At 33.7% G+C, this 25,990-nt stretch overlaps 1 protein-coding gene across 1 annotated transcript in view; it reads left to right on the top strand.

Moving 5' to 3' along the window:
• The first annotated feature begins 5,539 nt into the window (after nt 1-5,539).
• The window catches only part of LOC133647166 (proline-rich protein 36-like), a 25,111-nt gene continuing 4,660 nt past the window's right edge, over nt 5,540-25,990 (top strand). The window contains exons 1-7 of the mRNA XM_062043310.1: nt 5,540-5,605; nt 5,719-5,883; nt 6,062-6,210; nt 6,265-6,292; nt 6,389-6,576; nt 7,830-8,037; nt 11,924-12,265. Coding sequence (XP_061899294.1) covers nt 5,540-5,605; nt 5,719-5,883; nt 6,062-6,210; nt 6,265-6,292; nt 6,389-6,576; nt 7,830-8,037; nt 11,924-12,265 — 1,146 coding nt within the window. The remainder of the gene's footprint in view (nt 5,606-5,718; nt 5,884-6,061; nt 6,211-6,264; nt 6,293-6,388; nt 6,577-7,829; nt 8,038-11,923; nt 12,266-25,990) is intronic.

The raw sequence follows: 25,990 nt of genomic DNA, 5'->3' as shown, positions 1-25,990 counted from the left end.
TGTTGATGTTTTTCTTTCTTTTCTTTTTTTTTTTTTTTTTTTGGTCCTTTCCAGCTTCTCAGGCAAATCATATAGTTGATGTAGATGCCCATATAGGCTGTTCAGATTTACTTTACAAAAGAGAAGAGTAGGATACTTCTCTTGTTGCCTTATTTGTATTTGACTTTATTTTATTTTATTTTTAAATTTTTTTATTTTTTTATTTTTTATTTTTAATTTTTAAATAATGTCCTGCCCAGCTTCTCAGGCAAATCATATAGTTGATGTAGATGCCCATATCGGCTGTTCAGATTTACTTTACAAAAGAGAAGTGTAGGATACTTCTCTTGTTGCCTTATTTGTATTTGACTTTATTAAATGTATTTATATTAGGGCTGCAACAACTAATCGATTAAATCGATTAAAATCGATTATAAAAATAGTTGCCGATTAATTTAGTCATCGATTCGTTTGATCTATGCTATGCGCATGCGCAGAGGCTTTTTTTTTAATTTATTTTTTTTTTTTAATTTATTTTTTTTTTTTTTAAATAAACCTTTATTTATAAACTGCAACATGTACAAACAGCTGAGAAACAATAATCAAAATAAGTATGGTGCCAGTATGCTGTTTTTTTTCAATAAAATACTGGAAAGGATAGAAATGTAGTTTGTCTCTTTTATCCGATTATTAATCGAAGTAATAATCGACAGATTAATCGATTATCAAATTAATCGTTAGTTGCAGCCCTAATTTATATTATCATTTGGTGCAGCCGGGCCGAAGCAGGAGGGGATAGAAAGAGAGAAAAAGGAAGACAGAGGGGGGAATTGTGGGGACAAGAGGGGATTAGACAGAGAGACAAAAACAACAACAGCAAACACAACAACAACAACAACAACAACAACAGAGCAACATCAGCAAATACGACATGTACAAATATGATTTGACTTCATTAAATGTATTTGTATTAGGGCTGCAACAACTAATCGATTAAATCGATTAAAATCGATTATAAAAATAGTTGCCGATTAATTTAGTCATCGATTCGTTGGATCTATGCTATGCGCATGCGCAGAGGCTTTTTTTTAATTTTTTTTTTTTTATTTTATTTTATTTTTTTTTAAAAATAAACCTTTATTTATAAACTGCAACATGTACAAACAGCTGAGAAACAATAATCAAAATAAGTATGGTGCCAGTATGCTGTTTTTTTTCAATAAAATACTGGAAAGGATAGAAATGTAGTTTGTCTCTTTTATCCAATTATTAATCGAAGTAATAATCGACAGATTAATCGATTATCAAATTAATCGTTAGTTGCAGCCCTAATTTATATTATCATTTGGTGCAGCCGGGCCGGAGCAGGAGGGGATAGAAAGAGAAAAAAAGGAAGACGGGGGAATTGTGGGGACAAGAGGGGGATTAGACAGAGAGACAACAACAACAACAATAGAGCAACATCAGCAAATACGACATGTACAAATATGATAGTAAAAGTAATAGCAAATAAGCAGTTAGCGAAAATAAAAAAATAATACAGAAATGACAGTGAGCATTATTACACTAAAAATGGAGCAATACAAATACCAATAGAAGTAGCGCTATTGATAATGAACAATACCAATACTTTACCTTTATTATCAACAATACAGTTGTTCAAATGCAACAATACATATACGTCATGATAACTTGAGATGCGAAAGAATGCAGAAAAATGGAGGGGAAGAAAGAGAAGCAACCTACATTAACCTTGTAGATTGTTATAGTAACAATAGGTTAAGCTTTGTCAGAGTGCCATGTGTTACACCCAGTTTTGTTGATGATGTTTTTCAGTCAGTACAGACTTATGTCGTATCGCACCGTGTTGTGCAATGCAAACTGAAATGTGTTTCGTTCCGACCTAGAAGCTAGCTTTTCTCCTTCTGTAGTTAGCTTTCACGACGAATGACAAAGCATGGCGATGTGTTGCAACGCTCGGAAAAGAGCTCCTCCATGTTCGCTCGTACAGAAACAACGTTGCTACAGCTCGGTTATTATTAGAGATGTCCGATAATATCGGCCTGCTGATATTATCGGCCGATATATGCGTTAAAATGTAATATCGGAAATTATCGGTATCGTTTTTTTTATTATCGGTATCGTTTTTTAAATTTTTTAATTTTTTATTTTTTATTAAATCAACATAAAAAACACAAGATACACTTTTAGTGCACCAACCCAAAAAACCTCCCTCCCCCATTTACACTCATTCACACAAAAGGGTTGTTTCTTTCTGTTATTAATATTCTGCTTCCTACATTATATATCAATATATATCAATACAGTCTGCAAGGGATACAGTCCGTAAGCACACATGATTGTGCGTGCTGCTGGTCCACTAATAGTACTAACCTTTAACAGTTAATTTTACTAATTTTCATTCATTACTAGTTTCTATGTAACTGTTTTTATATTGTTTTACTTTCTTTTTTATTCAAGAAAATGTTTTTAATTTATTTATCTTATTTGACTAATTTTTTTAAAAAGTACCTTATCTTCACCATACCTGGTTGTCCAAATTAGGCATAATAATGTGTTAATTCCACGACTGCATATATCGGTTGATATCGGTATCGGTAATTAAAGAGTTGGACAATATCGGAATATCGGACATGGACAAAAAGCCATTATCGGACATCCCTAGTTATTATACATGAAGTATTGTTGCCGGTGTTTGGATGCATTTTTAGTGCCAAGCAGGGAGGTTATGGGTCCCATTTTTATAGTCTTTGGTATGACTCGGCTGGGATTTGAACTCCAACCTACCGATTTGTATTTGAAACCACCTGGGATACTATATCCTCTTGAAAATGAGAGTCGAGAACGCGAAATGGACATTCACAGTGACTTTTATCTCCACGACAATACATCGGCGAAGCACTCTAGCTACGGAGCTAACGTGATAGCATCGGGCTTAACTGCAGATAGAAACAAAATAAATAAACCCCTGACTGGAAGGATAGACAGAAGATCAACAATACTATTAAACCGTGGACATGTAAATACACGATTAATAATTTCCAGCCTGGCGAAGCTTAACAATGCTGTTGCTAACGACGCCATTGAAGCTAACTTAGCTACGGGACCTCACAGAGCTATGCTAAAAACATTAGCTCTCCACCTACGCCAGCCAGCCCTAATCTGCTCATCAACACCCGTGCTCACCTGCGTTCCAGCGATCGACGGAGCGACGAAGGACTTCACCCAATCATCGATGCGGTCGGCGGCTAGCGTCGGATAGCGCGTCTGCTATCCAACTCAAAGTCCTCCCGGTTGTGTTGCTGCAGCCAGCCGCTAATACACCGATCCCACCTACAGCTTTCTTCTTTGCAGTCTTCATTGTTCATTAAATTGCAAAAGATTCACCAACACAGATGTCCAGAATACTGTGGAATTTTGCGGTGAAAACAGACGCTGTTTGTATTGGATACAATGTATCCGAATACTTCCTTTTCAACCATTGACGTCACGCGCATACGTCATCATACATAGACGTTTTCAACCGGATATTTCCCGGGAAATTTAATATTGCACTTTATAAGTTAACCCGGCCGTATTGGCATGTGTTGCAATGTTAAGATTTCATCATTGATATATAACAGGGGTCACCAACCTTTTTGAAAGCAAGAGCTACTTCTTGGGTAGTGATTAATGCGAAGGGCTACCAGTTTGATACACACTTAAATAAATTGCCAGAAATAGCCAATTTGCTCAATTTACCTTTAACTCTGTTATTATTGATAATTAATGATATTTACACTTAATTGAACAGTTTAAAAGAGGAAAAAACACGAAAAAAAATGACAATTAAATTTTGAAACATAGTTTATCTTCAATTTCGAATCTTTAAAATTCTAAATTCAACCGAAAAAAAGAAGACAAAAATTTAAAAAATGTATGGAACATCATTAGTAATTTTTCCTGTTTAAGATTCATTTTAGAATTTTGATGACATGTTTTAAATAGGTTAAAATCCAATCTACACTTTGTTAGAATATATAACAAATTGGACCAAGCTATATTTCTAACAAAGACAAATCATTATTTCTTCTAGATTTTCCAGAACAACAATTTTCAAATAAATTCAAAAGACTTTGAAATAAGATTTAAATTTGATTCTAGATTTTTTTAGATTTGCCAGATTTTTTTTTTTGAATTTTAATCATAATAAGTGTGAAGAAATATTTCACAAATATTCTTCGTCGAAAAAACAGAAGCTAAAATGAAGAATTAAATTACAATTTATTTATTATTCTTTACAATAAAAAAAACAACATTTACTTGAACATTGATTTAAATTGTCAGGAAAGAAGAGGAAGGAATTCAAAAGGTAAAAATCCTAAAATCATTTTTAAGTTTGTATTTTTTCTCTAAATTTGTCTTTCTGAAAGTTATAAGAAGCAAAGTAAAAAGATTAATGAATTTATTTAAACAAGTGAAGACCAAGTCTTTAAAATATTTTCTTGGATTTCCAAATTCTATTTGAGTTTTGTCTCTCTTAGAATTAAAAATGTCGGGCAAAGCGAGACCAGCTTGCTAGTAAATAAATAAAATTTAAAAAATAGAGGCAGCTCACTGGTAAGTGCTGCTATTTGAGCTATTTTTAGAACAGGCAGGCGGGCTACTCATCTGGTCCTTACGGGCTACCTGGTGCCCGCGGGCACCGCGTTGGTGACCCCTGATATATAAACTATCAGACTGCGTGGTCGCTAGTAGTGGCTTTCAGTAGGCCTTTAAATATGTATTCTGATATATGTTCTTCACAGAAAATGAGCCAAAGTCAGTGAGTCTCAGTTTGAAAAATTAAGTCATTGTATCATTTTTCTTTTAATAAAAAAATGAAAACGGGTCCCACAGACCCGAACACCACACAAGGGCAGAATGGATTGATCCCATTAGCTGCATTTCTATCCACCGACAACGAGTTGATTATTACAAATTAGAATGCAAAAACACTGAATACTGAATCTTGATATCGCTAGCAAAGATTCATGCTAAAACAACGGGGACATCTATCGCTAAATAATGAGACAAAATACATAATTCAGTGTTTACCATAAACTGCCAAGATACCTGTGGCGGTGGGGGCGTGGCTATGGGCGTGGTCACCATGACATCGTCGAGTAATTTGCATAATTTACTACAATGATATGATTTTCTCTAAAAAGGCTCAAAAAATGTATACTTACTAATGAATAATAACAGTTTTTTTTAAACGTCCATCCATCCATCCATTTTACAATATAATTACAACACTTTATGTACATATTTATATACAGATTTGAACAATAAGTTATTCACTGAAATATATTTATTAATTGTGGTTCTTACAAAAAATATAAAAGCTAAAATGTCTCTTAAAGCTCTGCCCCTTTAATTAGTGCATACTAAATAATTTAACTTTAGCCTACTACTACAAGCATATTATTTACCAGCAACATAAAGTGAAACAGAGGCAGAGGTGTCCTGCCACAGTCCTGCTGTATGTAATGTTGTCTGTTGTAAATATGTTACTGCCATGCAGGAACATCACAGGCTTGAGGCAGGGAGTCAAAGTAAAGGGAAGACAGGAGCAAAGCAACAGGTAAAAGAGTAACGTGGATGTTTTCACAAAAGTTCACCAAAAAGTGGAAAGTGGTGTTGGTTGCGTGTAGGTAAGTGCAGTTGAGTGTGTGACATTGTGACTTTTCATTTTAGGGTCTTGAGAGTAGGGACAGACAGCAGAGAGACCCTGAAGCCAATAGACAGAGGACAGAGACATATCAGCCACGCCCAAAAGTTCTGTCAAACAAAACTTTACGTTTCCAAGTAAAGTGGTACAAGGACTTTCCTTGGCTGCAGTACGATGCAGTGCAGAAGGGGGTATTGTGTGTTAACTGCAGGGCAATGAACCAGGACAAACCCATACCATTTTCTGTCAAATCCCAGCCTTCCTTCATCACTTCTGGATTTAAACATTTGGAGAAAAGCTGTCGAAATATTCAAAGCCCACGCAAATAGTCCTACACATGGGCATGATGTCTCTGTGACTGATGCACAGTTGACCAGTGTTTTGGCAAATCAACAAGTAGACAACTTTGAGAGGGCAGAAGTTGAGCTCATAGGACTAGATAGTACGATCCCTCAGATTGATCAGCACTTAGTGTTGAGTGTGGGGGTTCGGGGCAAAAGCTTCACTGGGGTCTTCAGGTGAGCACCCCCCTTCATTGGTGTTTCGTTGATAGACCCACGACACTTGCGGAGGGCTCAACAGCGACATCTGGCGTCCCAGGTGGGCCCCTTCTCTGCCTTTACCCCTAGATGTCATTTTGCAGCCCAGTTGGGTCCTTTCTCTTGATCCATATCCATCTGATACTTCGTTCGACAGTCGGAAGGCCTGACCTCTCACTCCCATTCCTTTCAGAAGCTTGGTTGTGGACATGGCAACGAAGCATCTACACCCGACTTTAACTGGAAGTACTCGGGCACGCCAAGCGCACTGCTCTGCATCGGCTGCTATGTCCGCATACCTCAGTTGTTTGCGCTCATATGCTTCACCAACTGCTGCTTCCCGAGGCACAGTTAATTCAACAACGAACACAGTCTTCTGGGAGGTTGACCACAAGACCAGGTCCGGCCTAAAGGTGGTTGTAATGATCTCTGGCGGGAAGATGAGTTTCTGGTCTAAGTTCACCTGCATTTACCAGTCCCGGGCAGAGTACAGAAGGGTTGCCTTCTGATGGTTTTGCTGGGAGTTGTCCTACTCGAGTGACTAGGAATTGGGGGAGGGAGGGCCTTGTTGGTATTTCTCCTTTCTTCCAGGGTGATCGCCAGTTGTCTTAGGACCTGGTTGTGCCTCCACGTGTAGCGGCCTTGAGACAAACTGTTTTTGCAGCCGGTGAGGAGGATTATAACAGTAGTTTGTATCAACTCTTGAAAGACAAGGCTAAAGATGATGTCGTTTTAGCCAAATGGTTGCAGAGCTCCCAGAAAGAGTACTAAGTCCACAGATCAAATGAAATCCTGTTCACCATGGACAACAGTATTGTTGGCGGAATAACTGACAGAATCAGACTTCTACCAGTTTTTCGGTATGCAGTTATTACAGATACAACACAAGTCATTTCTAGCCATGAACAACAACGTATTTGCCTGTGTTATGTTGACAATGACCTGAAGAGTTCCTTGGTTTGTACTCTGTTTCTGAAACAACTGGACCAGTCAAAGAGGCACTTCTAAGACTAAACTTTCCGATGCATGGTTTACGAGGTCAAACCAAAGAGAAGCCATTCGTACTTGAAGTTCATTGTGGAGCCCACTGTGTTCATTCAGTTGCACAGAAAGCTTGCTTAACTTTTGTTCTGATCAGGGACGCTTTGGACTGGGTCAACCAGCTCGTAGTCCTTTTGTCTCAGTCAGATCAATCACACAGAAAGCTTGCTTAACTTTTGTTCTGATCAGGGACGCTTTGGACTGGGTCAACCAGCTCGGAGTCCTTTTGTCTCAGTCAGATCAATCACACAGAAAGCTTGCTTAACTTTTGTTCTGATCAGGGACGCTTTGGACTGGGTCAACCAGCTCGGAGTCCTTTTGTCTCAGTCAGATCAATCACACAGAAAGCTTGCTTAACTTTGGTTCTGATCAGGGACGCTTTGGACTGGGTCAACCAGCTCGGAGTCCTTTTGTCTCAGTCAGATCAATCACACAGAAAGCTTGCTTAACTTTTGTGCTGATCAGGGACGCTTTGGACTGGGTCAACCAGCTCGGAGTCCTTTTGTCTCAGTCAGATCAATCACACAGAAAGCTTGCTTAACTTTTGTTTTGATCAGGGACGCTTTGGACTGGGTCAACCAGCTCGGAGTCCTTTTGTCTCAGTCAGGAAAGTTCCAGGCAATCCATGCAGCAACAAGACATGCCGAGAACCTATCGAGCACTGCGATAAAACCCCTCTGTCGCACAAGATGGACAGTACAGAGCAAAGCCATCACAGGTGTCTTGTCACCGTATGCCTCAGTGCTGGCTAACTTGCAGGAGATGGTGCCTCAAATACACAGTCTACTGCAAACAACTTGGGCGGTTTAGAAAAGGCAAAGCCGTTTTGGGTCTCAACCGTGCCTCGTCAGTGATTTCTGAGCTTGAATGCCTGAACATCTCTTTTCTGAAAAGAACTGAAACCGTTGCTGGCATGTGGGTGGCTCAGGCTGGCAAAGTTTTTTCGGACCTCAATCAAGGTCAAAAGTCTGTTTGAAGAGGCTGTGGCAGTGGTTGAGACTTTAAGTGTTAAGCCCATTATCGTTCCATGGACCAGACCTTCCCCAAAACGCTTCATTGGAGGAGATAAGGCACATCAGCCCAAACGTGCCAAGGACCACTACGGACTTGAATTGTTGAAAGTCTTGGATATTGTAGACGCACATCTCAATGAGCAATCTTACCAGGATGGCTTGTTGACGATACAAAAGTTGGAGGAGGAACTGCAGTCATTGACAAATACCCAGAGTTGAACGGAGAGTTACCTTCAGTGCAGCTTTCAATGTTTTGCCTGAACTACTCATTTGGCCGCAGGACAAAAACTGCACGGATCATTATTGGATTGCATGTCAAAGTGCAGAGACTCTTTTAGCAAGTGGAAAGCCTGGTCAGGTTGCTTTTCCTTGCTTTTTGAACCGTTTCCCTTGTGGATCATTAAAGTTTGTCGAAGTCTTTCAGTTGTCCCTGTTTCATCCTCTGAGGCAGAAAGAAGCTTTAGGCTCAAAACTTGGCTAAGGTCAACAATGACTCAAAACCACATCCATCAGGATAAACTTGATTGACTGGACAAGAAGTCCATTTGTAAGACATCCGTGGCCGCAAATGAAGAGAGGAATACACATTTTGGCTCTTTCACCTAAATCGGTTTTTTCAGCCTCAGCACATTGAGGGCCTGTCACCACAGAACCGTTTATATACTGTATATTTATTGAAGGATATATATATATTTTCATATATCCATATTTTTGTGTTTCTTCTTTCCTCCATAATCGTATTACAAAATAGCTAGTATTCTTCCTTCTTTACTAGTCTGCAAAGTAAGGTGTCGGTCTTCTAGCAGTGGAATGCAGAGAGTAGAGATAACACGAGAAGGAGGAATACTCCCTGTTCTGCTTCCCAGGCCAGACTCAAGATAAGAGACAAGGAGAATGTGTTTGAAGTGAGAGAAGTGAGGGCGGGGGGAGATATTGAAGAGGAGAGTGCATTCCGGGATGTTTTCAGATCAACTTGGGCTAAGCATTTGTATGTGTTGTTCGAGGCTGGTCTCTATTCTCAAATATTTGACAATAAATTACAAAATACCTATTCTGTGCTTGGTGGTACCTTTGAGTTCAGTTTATATGTCATCTAAGGAACTTGGGACTGACCAGCGTTTTACATCCCACTTGGAGGAACATCTGGTCAAACGCAACAATATACGTACATATATATCATCAATCTTTATTGCAGGCCTTAAGATCCATTACACATATAAAAACACAACACAAAACATTAAAAACAAAACAATAAAGACATAAAGCCCAAATGTCAGTTTCTGACGTACAAACATGTGTGCCAATGGTTCCACAGTCCAGATGAGTACCTAGCAGAACTGCGGCCAGGGTTCGTTATCACTGTGATTATGTCATTTTCAGACTCGGATGCCCGACACATAAACTTATACATAATGTTGCGTAGCCACGCTGAGTAAGTGGGCACCCCAACACTAACAAACATCTGGCTTGCACTGGAGCTGCCAGGAGAAGCCTCATACTATCATTATAAGCAACCTGCAGCTTCTGTATGCTTTTCTGCTTATACTTTAGCCACAGGGGGGCAGTATACAGGGGAGTGCAATAGGCGCTGAATAAGTTTATCTTTACATCATCCGTACAATAATAACATTTCTTTCGCAGCATGTTGGCTGAGAAATATATATATATTAGGGCTGCAACAACTAATCGTTTAAATCGATTAAAATCGATTATTAAAATAGTTGCCGATTAATTTAGTCATCGATTCGTTGGATCTATGTATGCGCATGCGCAGAGGTTTTTTATTTATTTATTTTTTTTATTTTTTTTTATTTTTTTATAAACCTTTATTCATAAACTGCAACATTTACAAGCAGCTGAGAAACAATAATCAAAATAAGTATGGTGCCAGTATGCTGGTTTTTTTCAATAAAATACTGGATAGGATAGAAATGTAGTTTGTCTCTTTTATCCGATTATTAATCGATTAATCGAAGTAATAATCGACAGATTAATCGATTAACAAATTAATCGTTAGTTGCAGTCCTAATATATATATATATATATATATATATATATATATATATATATATATGTATATATATGCATATATATATATGTATATATATATATATATATATATATATATATATATATATGTATATATATGCATATATATATGTATATGTATATATATGCATATATATGTATATGTATATATATGCATATATATATGTATATGTAAATATATGCATATATATATATGTATATATATGCATATATATGTATATATATGCATATATATTTACATATATGCATATATTCATATATATGTGTACATATTCATTAAAAAACAGTATATCTATATATGTATGCATTCATAAATAAGTATATATATCTATTTATGTATATATATATATCTATATATGCATATATATATATATATATATATATATATATATATATATATATATATATATATATATATATATATACAGTATATATATATATATATATGCATATATTCATATATATATATATATATATATATATATATATATATATATATATATATATATATATATGCATATATTCATATATATATATATATATACAGTATACATATATACACATATATATATGTATGTGTGTGTATATATATATATGTGTATATATATGTATATATATATATATGTATATATATATATATGTATATATATGTATATATATATATATATATATATATATATATATATATATATATATATATATATATATATATATATATATATATATATATATATATGAATATATGCTAGGGCTGCAACTAACGATTAAGTTGATAATCGATTAATCTGTCGATTATTACTCCGATTAATCGATTCATAATCGGATAAAAGAGACAAACTACATTTCTATCCTTTCCAGTGTTTTATTGGGAAAAAAACAACATACTGGCACCATGCTTATTTGTATTATTGTTTCTCAGCTGTTTGTACATGTTGCAGTTTATAAATAAAGAAATAAATAAAAAATAAAATAAAATAAAATTGCCTCTGCGCATGCGCATACATAGATCCAACGGATCGATGACTAAATTAATCGTCAACTTATTTTCATAATAGTTTTTAATCGATTTAATTAATTAGTTGTTGCAGCCCTAATATATGCATGTATTTACATATATGTATATATTCATATATATACATATCTATATATGTATATATTCATGTATATGTATGTATGTATGTATGTATGTGTGTTTATATACTGTATGTATGTTTGTATATATAATGTGTGTATGTATGTACAGTATATGTATGCATGTATATGTATACATACGTGTATATATATTGCGTGTATATATGTGTATATGTATATATATATATATAAAATATATATATTTGTGCGTGTTAGGCGTATACATGCAGAGTAGAGGGTTCATCTGGGTCAAATAAGAAGATCTTTATTGTTACATGTCCAACTTTTTTCTTCATGTCATGAAAAGGCGCAAACATGAATTCCACAAATGACTTTGAGAACGTTATAAAAAGTAATTTTTCTTCATTGAGGGACCCTCAAATGTTCCTAATAATATTCCCCAATCACCTTACCCGCGTCCCCCCTCCCCCGCCCATTTCACCCTCCCACTCTCTTAGCTCCCCACCTCCCTGCCAGATGAAGTCGCCACCCGGACATCCAGCCCCATCCCTCTGCGCTCACCCAGCCCCCACACCTTCCTGAGCACCTTGTCGGACCCCCTGCACCAGCGCCACCCGCTGACCGTGAGGCGCACTCAGTCCGCCGACCAGCAACAACGGCATCGGCGGCAGGACGGCCCGCTCTCGTCGTCCTCTTGCCACGCCTCCTTACCGCTTCCACCCGGCCCTTCCCCCGGCGCGCGCTCGCCCGGCCGCAGGAAACTGCCCGCCATCCCGGCCGGCGCCGCCAACACCAAGTTCCCCTCAGTTATACGCATCACCCGGGCCCATCTGGAGCAGGTGATGAGCTCATGCTGTGTGCGCTGGAACCTCTAAAGTCAAACCTTCCCACACCACGCAACCTGATAAACATATCAAACGATGCGGAATGAGATCATTGATACATGAGAAGGTTACTGGCCAAAAGGCACAGGTTGAAAGACGTTGCTGAGTCGTCGTGTTTTAACATCCAAGTGTAAAAAAAGGTGTGAATGTTAAAAAAAAAAAAAACTTTCGCGATGATGCGTCAACTCGGTATGTCAAATTAAGTTCTCCTTCCTCCCGCCTTTTGTAGTAAGTGTGTCGAAAAAAGCCAAAGTAAAAGCAAAATGCGCCATTGACAAATTTAGGGTTGAAATGGGCTGCTGAGTCATCGGTTTTTTTCCACTTCCACACCTGTCACTCAAGTGTAAAAAGAAGTTAAGCTCCGATTGACACTTCAAATGTATTTACAAGCAAATCCTTTGGCCGGTTTAAACTGAGCACTCGTTCAGCTTTTGTAATAACATGTCAAAGAAAGACAAAGAAAAAGTCAAATGCGCTACTGAAAAATATATAAATATATATTTTTTTAAAATAGGAATGAGTAGTTTTGCCGCACCTTTCTATGCGGCTGATTTTGAGGCAGCTTCCCTAGCAGCAGGCGTCTTGGTTTGCTGGCGTTTCAGGTGGCTGACGAGGTTTGATGTGTTGAAGTATGATTTTGTAGAGCAGTGGTCCCCAACCACCGGGCCGCGCAAGAAATTTTATTTAAAAAAAAAAAAAAAATTAAAAAAAAAATAAAATAAAAAAAAAAAAAAAAAAAAAAAAATTAAATCAACATAAAAAACACAATATATACATTATATATTAATATAGATCAATACAGTCTGCAGGGATACAGTCCGTAAGCACACATGATTGTATTTATTTATGAAAGAAAAATTAAAAAAAATAAATAAATAAATAAAATAAAATAAAATTAAATCAACATAAAAAACACAATATACACATTATATATCAATATAGATCAATACAGTTTGCAGGGATACGGTCCGTAAGCACACATGATTGTATTTCTTTATGGAAAATTATTTTTTTATTTTTTATTTTTTTAAAATTAAATCAACATAAAAAACAATATATACATTATATATCAATATAGATCAATACAGTCTGCAGGGATACAGTCCGTAAGCACACATGATTGTATTTCTTTATGGAAGAAAAAAAAAAAAAACACAATTTTTTAAAAAATTAAATCAACATAAAAAACACCGTAGGGTTGTACGGTATACCGGTACTAGTATAGTATCCCGGTACTAATATAGTATCGCGGTACTAATGAATTAAAAACGGTCCTATACTCTGTTTGAAAAGTACCGGTTCGCCATATTTATTTTTTTACAGGCATGACGGCGCGTCGTCATCACGCCGTCACATTGCTGGTTTTGCGAGCAGAGAAGCATGTTCGGCAGCGCACGCACACAGAGTACTTACAAGCAGACACGGTGTGTAGACAGAAAAGGGAGAACGGACGCATTTTGGTGTAAAAAAGTAAATATAAAGGTGAAGTTCTAACACTGAAACGCCCTCAGGAAGACGGGCTTTAAGACATGGCTAGCGAGCTAGCGGCTAACAGTGTTTTAGCTGCTTCTAAATCACTAATCCTTGCCTTCATGGCGACAAAGTAAGTTTCTTACACTTAGCATTATCACTGGAGGACGAGGACTAGCTAAACATGCTTCACTACACACCGTAGGAGGATACAATAGCTCACCGCCGTCACAATGTAAACAAACGCCATGGGTGGATCTACACCTGACATCCACTGTAATGATACCAAGTACAAGAGCGTATCTAGTCGATAATACTATGATTACATACTTTTTTATTTATTTTTTGGATTCATATTATATTCATAAAGTCAGTAAATACATGAAGACTTAAATTATGACCAATGCATGATCCTGTAACTACTTGGTATCGGATCCATACCTAAATGTGTGGTATCATCCAAAACTAATGTTAAGTATCAAAGAAGAGAATAAGTGATTATTACATTTGAACAGAAGTGTACATAGAAAATGTTGAAACAGAAAATAAGCAGATATTAACAGTAAATGAACAAGTAGATTAATAATCCATTTTTTACAGTTTGTCCCTCATAATGTGTACAAAATAATAGGTGTATAAATGACACAATATGTTACTGCATAGACTAATTAGGAGTCTTTGTTTGTTTACTTACTACTAAAAGACAAGTTGTCTAGTATGTTGACTATTTTATTTAAGGGCTAAATGACAATAATAAACACATGTTTCATGTACACTAAGACTTTTCGTTCAAATAAAGCCAATAATGCCATTTTTTTTGTCGTCCCCTTTATTTAGAAAAGTATCGCAAAGTATCGAAATACATTTTGGTACCGGTACTAAAATATTGGTATGGAGACAACCCTACTCTGGAGCAGTGAAGATGTCCCCGCATGATCGACGCCATGTTTGTTTACAACGAGCTCAGGCGACGTTGAGGACAGACTTACACCCAAACTTTCCGCCAGCAACCGGTAACCGGTTTCTCACCATCTCCGGGTTTAAATTGCATGTCAAAGTTGACTAACTTCTGGGTTTATGGCCACAACCTTGTACTATCCAGGTGAGAGGCACGATTTATCATGCCTCTCATGGGAAAACATTGTATATTTTTTTCTGTTTGCCATAAACATCCAAGTTTTCCATGACAAATAGGGCATAAAACTAACAAAAAACATTTTAAAAAAACGATAAAAACAGATAGATCATAAGTTGGGCTAAATATTTAAGCGTTGTAAGTAAAATAATGTATGATTTATTTTTAACACTTTTATGAGTGGGGCCTTTTTGGATCCCTAAGAATTTTAGTGGGATTTTTCTTTTTTAAACTGTCATTACTCAAAAAATAATGATGAATTTTGTTATGAATTACTAACATACTTAAAGGTCCAATTACTGCACATTAAATATTCCACTTTAGAATATTTTTGGGGGGAAAACATTGTATATTTTGTGTTTGCCATAAAAAAACAAAAGTTTTCTATGACAAAAAGGGCATAAAACAGAGAAAAAACATTTACAAAAAATTATATATTCAAGCGTTGTAAGTAAAATAATGTATGATTTATTTTTAACACTTTTATGAGTGGGGCCTTTTTGGATCCCTAATAATTTTAGTGTTTTTTTTTTTTAAACTGTCATTACAAATAATTACAATTAATGTTATGAATTATTTACCTATATAAGGGTCCAATTACTTCACATCGAATATCCCACTTTGGAATATTTTTTGGGGAAAACATTGTATATTTTTTCTGTTTGCCATAAAAATCCAAGTTTTCCATGACAAATAGGGCATAAAACTAACAAAAAACATTTATAAAAAAAACGATAAAAACGGATAGATCTGAAGTTGGGCTAAATATTTAAGCGTTGTAAGTAGAGATGTCCGATAATATCGGCCGGCCGATATTATCGGCCGATAAATGCTTTAAAATGTAATATCGGAAAATATCGGTATCGGTTTTTTTATTATCGGTATCGGTTTTTTAATTTTTTATTTATTTATTTTTTATTGTTTTTATTTTTTATTTTTATTAAATCAACTTAAAAAACACAAGATACACTTACAATTAGTGCACCAACCCAAAAAACCTCCCTCCCCCATTTCTTTCTGTTATCAATATTCTGGTTCCTACATTATATATCAATATATATCAATACAGTCTGCAAGGAATACAGTCCGTAAGCACACATGATTGTGCGTGCTGCTGCTCCACTAATAGTACTAACCTTTAACAGTTAATGTTACTAATTTTCATTAATTACTAGTTTCTATGTAACTGATTTTATATTGTTTTACTTTCTTTTTTATTCAAGAAAATGTTTTTAATTTATTTATCTTATTTTATTTTATTAATTAAAAAAAAAGGACCTTATCTTCACCATACCTGGTTGTCCAAATTAGGCATAATAATGTGTTAATTCCACGACTGTATATATCGGTTGATATCGGTATCGGTTGATATCGGTATCGGTAATTAAAGAGTTGGACAATAACGGAATATCGGATATCGGCAAAAAGCCATTATCAGACATCCCTAGTTGTAAGTAAAATAATGTATGATTTATTTTTAACACTTTTATGAGTGGGGCCTTTTTGGATCCCTAACACATTTTGTGGGATTTTTTTTTTTTTTTTTAAACTACCATTACTCCAAAAATAATAATGAATCAAAATCAATATTGTTATGAATTATTGACCTATTTAAGGGTCCCCAATACTTCACATCAAATATTCCATTTTGATCATTTTTGGGGGGAGGGAATATATATTGCATATTTTGTGTTTCTGCAATAAAAAAACAGGGTAAAAAAAGGCATACAACGTAAATAAATAAATACATCTTTATATCGACGGATAGATCTGAAGTTGATCCGGGTCGGATAAAATAAATTCGGAATTGCATAGTTCACACGGACATGAAAAAATTGCATAAGGGCAAAAAAAATCGGAATTGACCTACAACGTGAACAAGGCCTTTTTGACTTCTTTTTTCGGGTCCCCGGGACCACACCTGAATAGAACCCTAAAGGTTTAAAAAAAAAAAAAACAATGACCCTGATCAAAAGTTGACATACCCCAGTGACTTTGATGTGATAACATGCACAAAAGTTGCATGTTATCACATCAAAGTCACTGGGGTATGTCAACTTTTGATCAGGGTCATTTGGGTACTTTCTTTTGTCATTTTGTTTTAAAAAGAGTAAACACAGTTGCTTGCCAATAAATAGCTTCACCCAACCATTAAGCATGAGTGGAAGAAAGGTTTTTGTGTTATCATTTCTCTGAAGAATGGCCAAGATAATCCTCAATTCTCCCAGGGTATGTCAACTTATGAGCACGACTGCATTCCCACTATCTGCATGGTAAACCACCTCCTACTTGCCGTAGCGTTGTTAGCACTTTTTGGATGTTTTTAGATGGCGCAATAGCATATTCCCACTCTCTACATTGTTTGCCACCTCTTACTTGCCATATTTTACAACTTAGAATATAAAAAAAAAAAAGATAAACGTAAGTGTTCTCCTTAAAGTAGCCAGAATATTATTATTATGTAACATTTCTTCTATTTTTTTCACCAACCTTTTTGAAAGCAAGAGCTACTTCTTGGGTAGTGATTAATGCGAAGGGCTACCAGTTTGATACACACTTAAATAAATTGCCAGAAATAGCCAATTTGCTCAATTTACCTTTAACTGTATGTTATTATTAATAATTAATGATGTTTACACTTAATTGAACGGTTTAAAAGAGGAGAAAACACAAAACAAATGACAATTAAATTTTGAACCATAGTTTATCTTCAATTTAGACTCTTTAAAATTCAAAATTCTACCGAAAAAAAAGAAGAGAAAAACTAGCTATTTCAAGTCTTTTTGAAAAAATTAAAAAAATTATTTATGGAACATCATTAGTAATTTTTCCTGATGAAGATTAATTTTAGAATTGTGATGACATGTTTTAAATAGGTTAAAATCCAATCTGCACTTTGTTAGAATATATAACAAATTGGACCAAGCTATATTTCTAACAGAGACAAATCATTATTTCTTCTAGATTTTCCAGAACAAACATTTTTAAAAAATTCAAAAGACTTTGAAATAAGATTTAAATTTGATTCTACAGATTTTCTAGATTTGCCAGAATATTTGTTTTGAATTTTAATCATAATAAGTTTGAAGAAATATTTCACAAATATTCTCCGTCGAAAAAACAGAAGCTAAAATGAAGAATTAAATTAAAATGTATTTATTATTCTTTACAATAAACAAAAAAAATTACTTGAACATTGATTTAAATTGTCAGGAAAGAAGAGGAAGGAATTTAAAAGGTAAAAAGGTATATGTGTTTAAAAATCCTAAAATAATTTTTAAGGTTGTATTTTTTCTCTAAAATTGTCTTTCTGAAAGTTATAGGAAGCAAAGTAAAAAAATTAATGAATTTATTTAAACAAGTGAAGACCAAGTCTTTAAAATATTTTCTTGGATTTTCAAATTCTATTTGAGTTTTGTCTCTCTTAGAATTAAATTTTTTTCTCTAAAATTGTCTTTCTGAAAGTTATGAGAAGCAAAGTAAAAAAATTAATGAATTTATTTAAACAAGTGAAGACCAAGTCTTTAAAATAATTTCTTGGATTTTCAAATTCTATTTGAGTTTTGTCTCTCTTAGAATTAAAATTTTTTCTCTAAAATTGTCTTTCTGAAAGTTATAAGAAGCAAAGTAAAAAAATTAATGAATTTATTTAAACAAGTGAAGACCAAGTCTTTAAAATGATTTCTTGGATTTTCAAATTCTATTTGAGTTTTGTCTCTCTTAGAATTAAAAATGTTTCTCTAAAATTGTCTTTCTGAAAGTTATAAGAAGCAAAGTAAAAAAATTAATGTATTTATTTAAACAAGTGAAGACCAAGTCTTTAAAATAATTTCTTGGATTTTCAAATTCTATTTGAGTTTTGTCTCTCTTAGAATTAAAATTTTTTCTCTAAAATTGTCTTTCTGAAAGTTATAAGAAGCAAAGTAAAAAAATGTATGAATTTATTTCAACAAGTGAAGACCAAGTCTTTAAAATAATTTCTTGGATTTTCAAATTCTATTTGAGTTTTGTCTCTCTTAGAATTAAACATTTTTCTCTAAAATTGTCTTTCTGAAAGTTATAAGAAGCAAAGTAAAAAAATGTATGAATTTATTTAAACAAGTGAAGACCAAGTCTTTAAAATAATTTCGTGGATTTTCAAATTCTATTTGAGTTTTGTCTCTCTTAGAATTAAAATTTTTTCTCTAAAATTGTCTTTCTGAAAGTTATAAGAAGCAAAGTAAAAAAAATTAATGAATTTATTTAAACAAGTGAAGACCAAGTCTTTAAAATAATTTCTTGGATTTTCAAATTCTATTTGAGTTTTGTCTCTCTTAGAATTAAAATTTTTTCTCTAAAATTGTCTTTCTGAAAGTTATAAGAAGCAAAGTAAAAAAATTAATCAATTTATTTAAACAAGTGAAGACCAAGTCTTTAAAATAATTTCTTGGATTTTCAAATTCTATTTGAGTTTTGTCTCTCTTAGAATTAAATTTTTTTGTCTAAAATTGTCTTTCTGAAAGTTATAAGAAGCAAAGTAAAAAAAATAATGAATTTATTCAAACAAGTGAAGACCAAGTCTTTAAAATATTTTCTTGGATTTTCAAATTCTATTTGAGTTTTGTCTCTCTTAGAATTAAAAAAAATTCTCTAAAATTGTCTTTCTGAAAGTTATAAGAAGCAAAGTAAAAAAAAAGTATGAATTTATTTAAACAAGTGAAGACCAAGTCTTTAAAATAATTTCTTGGATTTTCAACTTCTATTTGAGTTTTGTCTCTCTTAGAATAAAAAATGTCGGGCAAAGTGAGACCAGCTTGCTAGTAAATAGATACAATTAAAAAAATGGAGGCAGCTCACTGGTAAGTGAGCTGCCTCATCTGGTCCTTACGGGCCACCTGGTGCCCGCGGGCACCGCGTTGGTGACCCCTGCATTACGATAATATTGATAAATGCGATCATTTAGTGACATGAAATATTCATATAATTACATCCCTAATCAAGATAAATCCTCGTTGTGTTTCTGCACGTCAGAAAAAGCGCTAAAGTTTCGAAAACGTTCTCCCGACACCTCGCAACCTTTTGTCAAGTTTTGACTTCCATTCAGCTCCCATGACACCACCTTTTTTTTTTTTTTTTTTTTTTTTCCTTCTTGTTTTTGTTGAAGCTGTTTGCTTTTGGCTTCTTTCCAAATGTTGTTATTGTCAGCTGAAACCATGACGCTGCAGTCATTGTGCAGAGAGCACCGTGCCTCCAATGTGTTCTTGTGTCAGCACATGTGATATTGTGTGTGTGTGTGTGTGTGTGTGTGTGTGTGTGTAATGTCTGATTGCAGCATGTGTGTTTGGAATGTGGACTCATGACTACAGGTTGCATGGTCTCTTTTGTTTCAGATCGTCTTTGTACTCTCCATCCTCCTCTTTCTCTCTCTCTCCCTGTATTTGTTCCTCACCCTCTCTTCACTGAAGCCCCCTGCCAAGTTGCGTGAACCACTCGCCGGTTTAGTACTCCCAGCTTGCCTGTCGCACTTATAATAATAATAATGCTAGCTATGGTACTGCATGCTGTTGCCAAGTGACAATTGACATGTATGGAAATCACGCCTCCCATCATCCCCCCCCCGCCCCCCGCATCGGGCCGCTTGCTGCCGCGCTACAACGCCACGTTGTAGTCCACCAGCAACACGCCTTTTGACTTGAACTACAACAGGGGTGTCCAAACTTTTTCCACTCAGGGCCGCGCACTGACAAAGCAAACCAGGTGGTGGCCATTTTGGCAGTTTTCGTTTCCAAAATCAATACAATTATAGATGTTTTCTTTTTTCTTATTTTTTAACCTTTAGGGTTCTATTCAGGTGTGGCCCCGGGGACCCGAAAAAAGAAGTCAAAAAGGCCTTGTTCACGTTGTAGGTCAATTCCGATTTTTTTCGCCCTTATGCGATTTTTTCATGTCCGTGTGAACCAGGGGTCACCAACGCGGTGCCCGCGGGCACCAGGTAGCCCGTAAGGACCAGATGAGTAGCCCACCGGCCTGTTCTAAAAATAGCTCAAATAGCAGCACTTACCAGTGAGCTGCCTCTATTTTTTACATTTTATTTATTTACTAGCAAGCTGGTCTCGCTTTGCCCAACATTTTTAATTCTAAGAGAGACAAAACTCAAATAGAATTTGAAAATCCAAGAAAATATTTTAAAGACTTGGTCTTCACTTGTTTAAATAAATTCATAATTTGTTTTACTTTGCTTCTTATAACTTTCAGAAAGACAATTTTAGAGAAAAAATACAACCTTAAAAATGATTTTAGGATTTTTAAACACATATACCTTTTTACCTTTTAAATTCTTTCCTCTTCTTTCCTGACAATTTAAATCAATGTTCAAGTAAATGTATTTTTTTTATTGTAAAGAATAATAAATACATTTTAATTTAATTCTTCATTTTAGCTTCTGTTTTTTCGACAAAGAATATTTGTGAAATATTTCTTCAAACTTATTATGATTAAAATTCAAAACAAATATTCTGGCAAATCTAGAAAATCTGTAGAATCAAATTTAAATCTTATTTCAAAGTCTTTTGAATTTCTTTTAAAATTTTTGTTCTGGAAAATCTAGAAGAAATAATGATTTGTCTTTGTTAGAAATATAGCGTGGTCCAATTTGTTATATATTCTAACAAAGTGCAGATTGGATTTTAACCTATTTAATCAAAATTCTAAAATTATCTTAATCAGGAAAAATTACCAATGATGTTCCATAAATTATTTTTTAAAGTTTTTCTCTTCTTTTTTGCGGTTGAATTTTGAATTTTAAAGAGTCGAAATTGAAGATAAACTATGTTTCAAAATTTAATTGTCATTTGTTTTGTCTTTTCTCCTCTTTTAAACCGTTCAATTAAGTGTAAATATCATTAATTATTAATAATAACATAGAGTTAAAGGTAAATTGAGCAAATTGGCTAATTCTGGCAATTTATTTAAGTGTGTATCAAACTGGTAGCCCTTCGCATTAATCACTACCCAAGAAGTAGCTCTTGCTTTCAAAAAGGTTGGTGAAAGAAATAGAAGAAATGTTACATAATAATAATATTCTGGCTACTTTAAGGGGAACACTTACGTTTATCTTTTTTTTTTTTTATATTCTAAGTTGTAAAATATGGCAAGTAAGAGGTGGCAAACAATGTAGAGAGTGGGAATATGCTATTTCGCCATCTAAAAACATCCAAAAAGTGCTAACAACGCTACGGCAAGTAGGAGGTGGTTTACCATGCAGATAGTGGGAATACAGTCGTGCTCATAAGTTGACATACCCTGGGAGAATTGAGGATTCTTGGCCATTCTTCGGAGAAATGCTAACACAAATACCTTTCTTCCACTCATGCTTAATGGTTGGGTGAAGCTATTTATTAGCAAACAACTGTGTTTACTCTTTTTAAATCAAAATGACAAAAGAAAGTACCCAAATGACCCTGATCAAAAGTTGACATACCCCAGTGACTTTGATGTGATAACATACAACTTTTGTGCATGTTATCACATCAAAGTCACTGGGGTATGTCAACTTTTGATCAGGGTCATTGTTTTTTTTAAACCTTTAGGGTTCTATTCAGGTGTGGCCCCGGGGCCCGAAAAAAGAAGTCAAAAAGGCCTTGTTCACGTTGGAGGTCAATTCCGATTTTTTTCGCCCTTATGCGATTTTTTCATGTCCGTGTGAACTATGCAATTCCGAATTTATTTTATCCGACCCGGATCAACTTCAGATCTATCTGTCGATATAAAGTTGTATTTATTTATTTACGTTTTATGCCTTTTTTTTTACCCTGTTTTTTTATTGCACAAACACTAAATATGCAATATATATTCCCTCCCCCCAAAAAGGATCAAAATGGTAATATTTGATGTGAAGTAATGGGGACCCTTAAATACGTCAATAATTGGAGATGTCCAATAATATCGGTAGGCCGATATATGCGTTAAAATGTAATATCGGAAATTATCGGTATCGGTTTTTTTATTATCTGTTTCGTTTTTTTTTAGTTTTTTAAAAAAAAAAATGTAAAATTTTTATTAAGTCAACATAAAAAACACAAGATACACTTACAATTAGTGCACCAAGCCAAAAAACCTCCCTCCCCCATTTACACTCATTCACACAAAAGGGTTGTTTCTTTCTGTTATTAATATTCTGCTTCCTACATTATATATCAATATATATCAATACAGTCTGCAAGGGATACAGTCCGTAAGCACACATGATTGTGCGTGCTGCTGCTCCACTAATAGTACTAACCTTTAACAGTTAATGTTACTAATTTTCATTCATTACTAGTTTCTATGTAACTGTTTTTATATTGTTTTACTTTCTTTTTTATTCAAGAAAATGTTTTTAATTTATTTATCTTATTTTACTAATTTTTTTAAAAAGTACCTTATCTTCACCATACCTGGTTGTCCAAATTAGGCATATTAATGTGTTAATTCCACGACTGCATATATCGGTTGATATCGGTATCGCTTGATATCGGTATCGGTAATTAAAGAGTTGGACAATATCGGATATCGGCAAAAAGCCATTATCGGACATTCCTATCAATAATTCATTACAATATTGATTTTGATTCATTATTATTTTTGGAGTAATGGTAGTTTAAAAAAAAAAAAAATCCCACAAAATGTGTTCGGGATCCAAAAAGGCCCCACTCATAAAAGTGTTAAAAATAAATCATACATTATTTTACTTACAACGCTTAAATATTTAGCACAACTTCAGATCTATCCGTTTTTATCGTTTTTTTAGAAATGTTTTTTGTTAGTTTTATGCACTATTTGTCATGGAAAACTTGGATTTTTATGGCAAACAGAAAAAATATACAATGTTTTCCCCAAAAAATATTCCAAAGTGGAATATTTGATGTGAAGTAATTGTAACCTTAAGTAGGTAAATAATTCATAGCATTAATTATTATTTTTTGAGTAATGACAGTTTAAAAAAAAAAAAAAATCCCACTAAAATTCTTAGGGATCCAAAAAGGCCCCACTCATAAAAGTGTTAAAAATAAGTCATACATTATTTTACTTACAACGCTTAAATATATAATTTTTTGTAAATGTTTTTTCTCTGTTTTATGCCCTTTTTGTCATAGAAAACTTTGTTTTTGATGGCAAACACACAAAATATACAATGTTTTCCCCCAAAAAATATTCCAAAGTAACCTTAAATAGGTAAATAATTCATAATATTAATTGAAATTATTTTTTGAGTATGACAGTTTAAAAAAAAAAATCCCACTAAAATTCTTAGGGATCCAAAAAGGCCCCACTCATAAAAGTGTTAAAAATAAATCATACATTATTTTACTTACAACGCTTAAATATTTAGTACAACTTTTTATCATTTTTTATAAATGTTTTTTTCTCTGTTTTATGCCCTTTTTGTCATAGAAAACTTTGTTTTTTATGGCAAACACACAAAATATACAATGTTTTCCCCAAAAAAATATTCCAAAGTAACCTTAAATGGGTAAATAATTCATAACATTAATTGAAATTATTTTTTGAGTTTAACAGTTTAAAAAAAAAAATCCCACTAAAATTCTTAGGGATCCAAAAAGGCCCCACTCATAAAAGTGTTAAAAATAAATCATACATTATTTTACTTACAACGCTTAAATATTTAGCACAACTTTTTATCATTTTTTATAAATGTTTTTTTGTCTGTTTTATGCCCTTTTTGTCATAGAAAACTTTGTTTTTTATGGCAAACACACAAAATATACAATGTTTTCCCCCAAAAAATATTCCAAAGTAACCTTAAATGGGTAAATAATTCATAACATTAATTGAAATTATTTTTTGAGTTTAACAGTTTAAAAAAAAAATCCCACTAAAATTCTTAGGGATCCAAAAAGGCCCCACTCATAAAAGTGTTAAAAATAAATCATACATTATTTTACTTACAACGCTTAAATATTCAGCCCAACTTTTTATCATTTTTTATAAATGTTTTTTCTCTGTTTTATGCCCTTTTTGTCATAGAAAACTTGTGGAATATTTGATGTGAAGTAATTGGACTTTTAAATACATCAATAATTCATAACAAAATTAATTATTATTTTTTGAGTTATGACAGTTTTAAAAAAAAATCCCACTAAAATGATTAGGGATCCAAAAAGGCCCCACTCATAAAAGTGTTAAAAATAAATCATACATTATTTTACTTACAACGCTTAAATATTTAGCCCAACTTTTTATCATTTTTTATAAATGTTTTTTCTCTGTTTTATGCCCTTTTTGTCATAGAAAACTTTGTTTTTTTATGGCAAACACACAAAATATACAATGTTTTCCCCAAAAAAATATTCCAAAGTGGAATATTTGATGTGAAGTAATTGTAACCTTAAATAGGTAAATAATTCATAACATTAATTATTACTTTTTGAGTAATGACAGTTTAAAAAAAAAAAAATCCCACTAAAATTCTTAGGTATCCAAAAAGGCCCCACTCATAAAAGTGTTAAAAATAAGTCATACATTATTTTACTTACAACGCTTAAATATATAATTTTTTGTAAATGTTTTTTCTCTGTTTTATGCCCTTTTTGTCATAGAAAACTTTTGTTTTTTATGGCAAACACAAAATATACAATGTTTTCCCCCAAAAAATATTCTAAAGTGGAATATTTAATGTGAAGTAATTAGACCTTTAAGTATGTCAGTAATTCATAACAAAATTAATTATTATTTTTTGAGTGATGACATTTAAAAAAAGAAAAATCCCACTAAAATTCGTAGGGATCCAAAAAGGCCCCACTCATAAGTGTTAAAAATAAATCCTACATTATTTTACTTAGCTCAACTTCAGCTCAACATCCGTTTTTGTATTGTTTTTTCTTTGTTTCATGCCCATTTTGTCATAGAAAACTTTGTTTTTTTAAGGCAAACCCAGCAAATATACAATGTTTTCCCCCCAAAATGGAATATTTGATGTGAAATAATTGGAGCCTTGAATAGGACAATAATTCATAACAACATTAATTGTTATTTTTTGAGTAATGACAGTTTTAAAGAAAAAAATATTTCACCCGTTTGCGCTTTTATTCCATTTG

The sequence above is a fragment of the Entelurus aequoreus genome, linkage group LG03, assembly GCF_033978785.1.
Source record: "Entelurus aequoreus isolate RoL-2023_Sb linkage group LG03, RoL_Eaeq_v1.1, whole genome shotgun sequence".
Lineage (NCBI taxonomy): Eukaryota > Metazoa > Chordata > Actinopteri > Syngnathiformes > Syngnathidae > Entelurus > Entelurus aequoreus.
The sequence above is the reverse complement of the archived record's forward strand: the minus strand, read 5'-3'. Positions and strand labels throughout refer to the sequence as shown.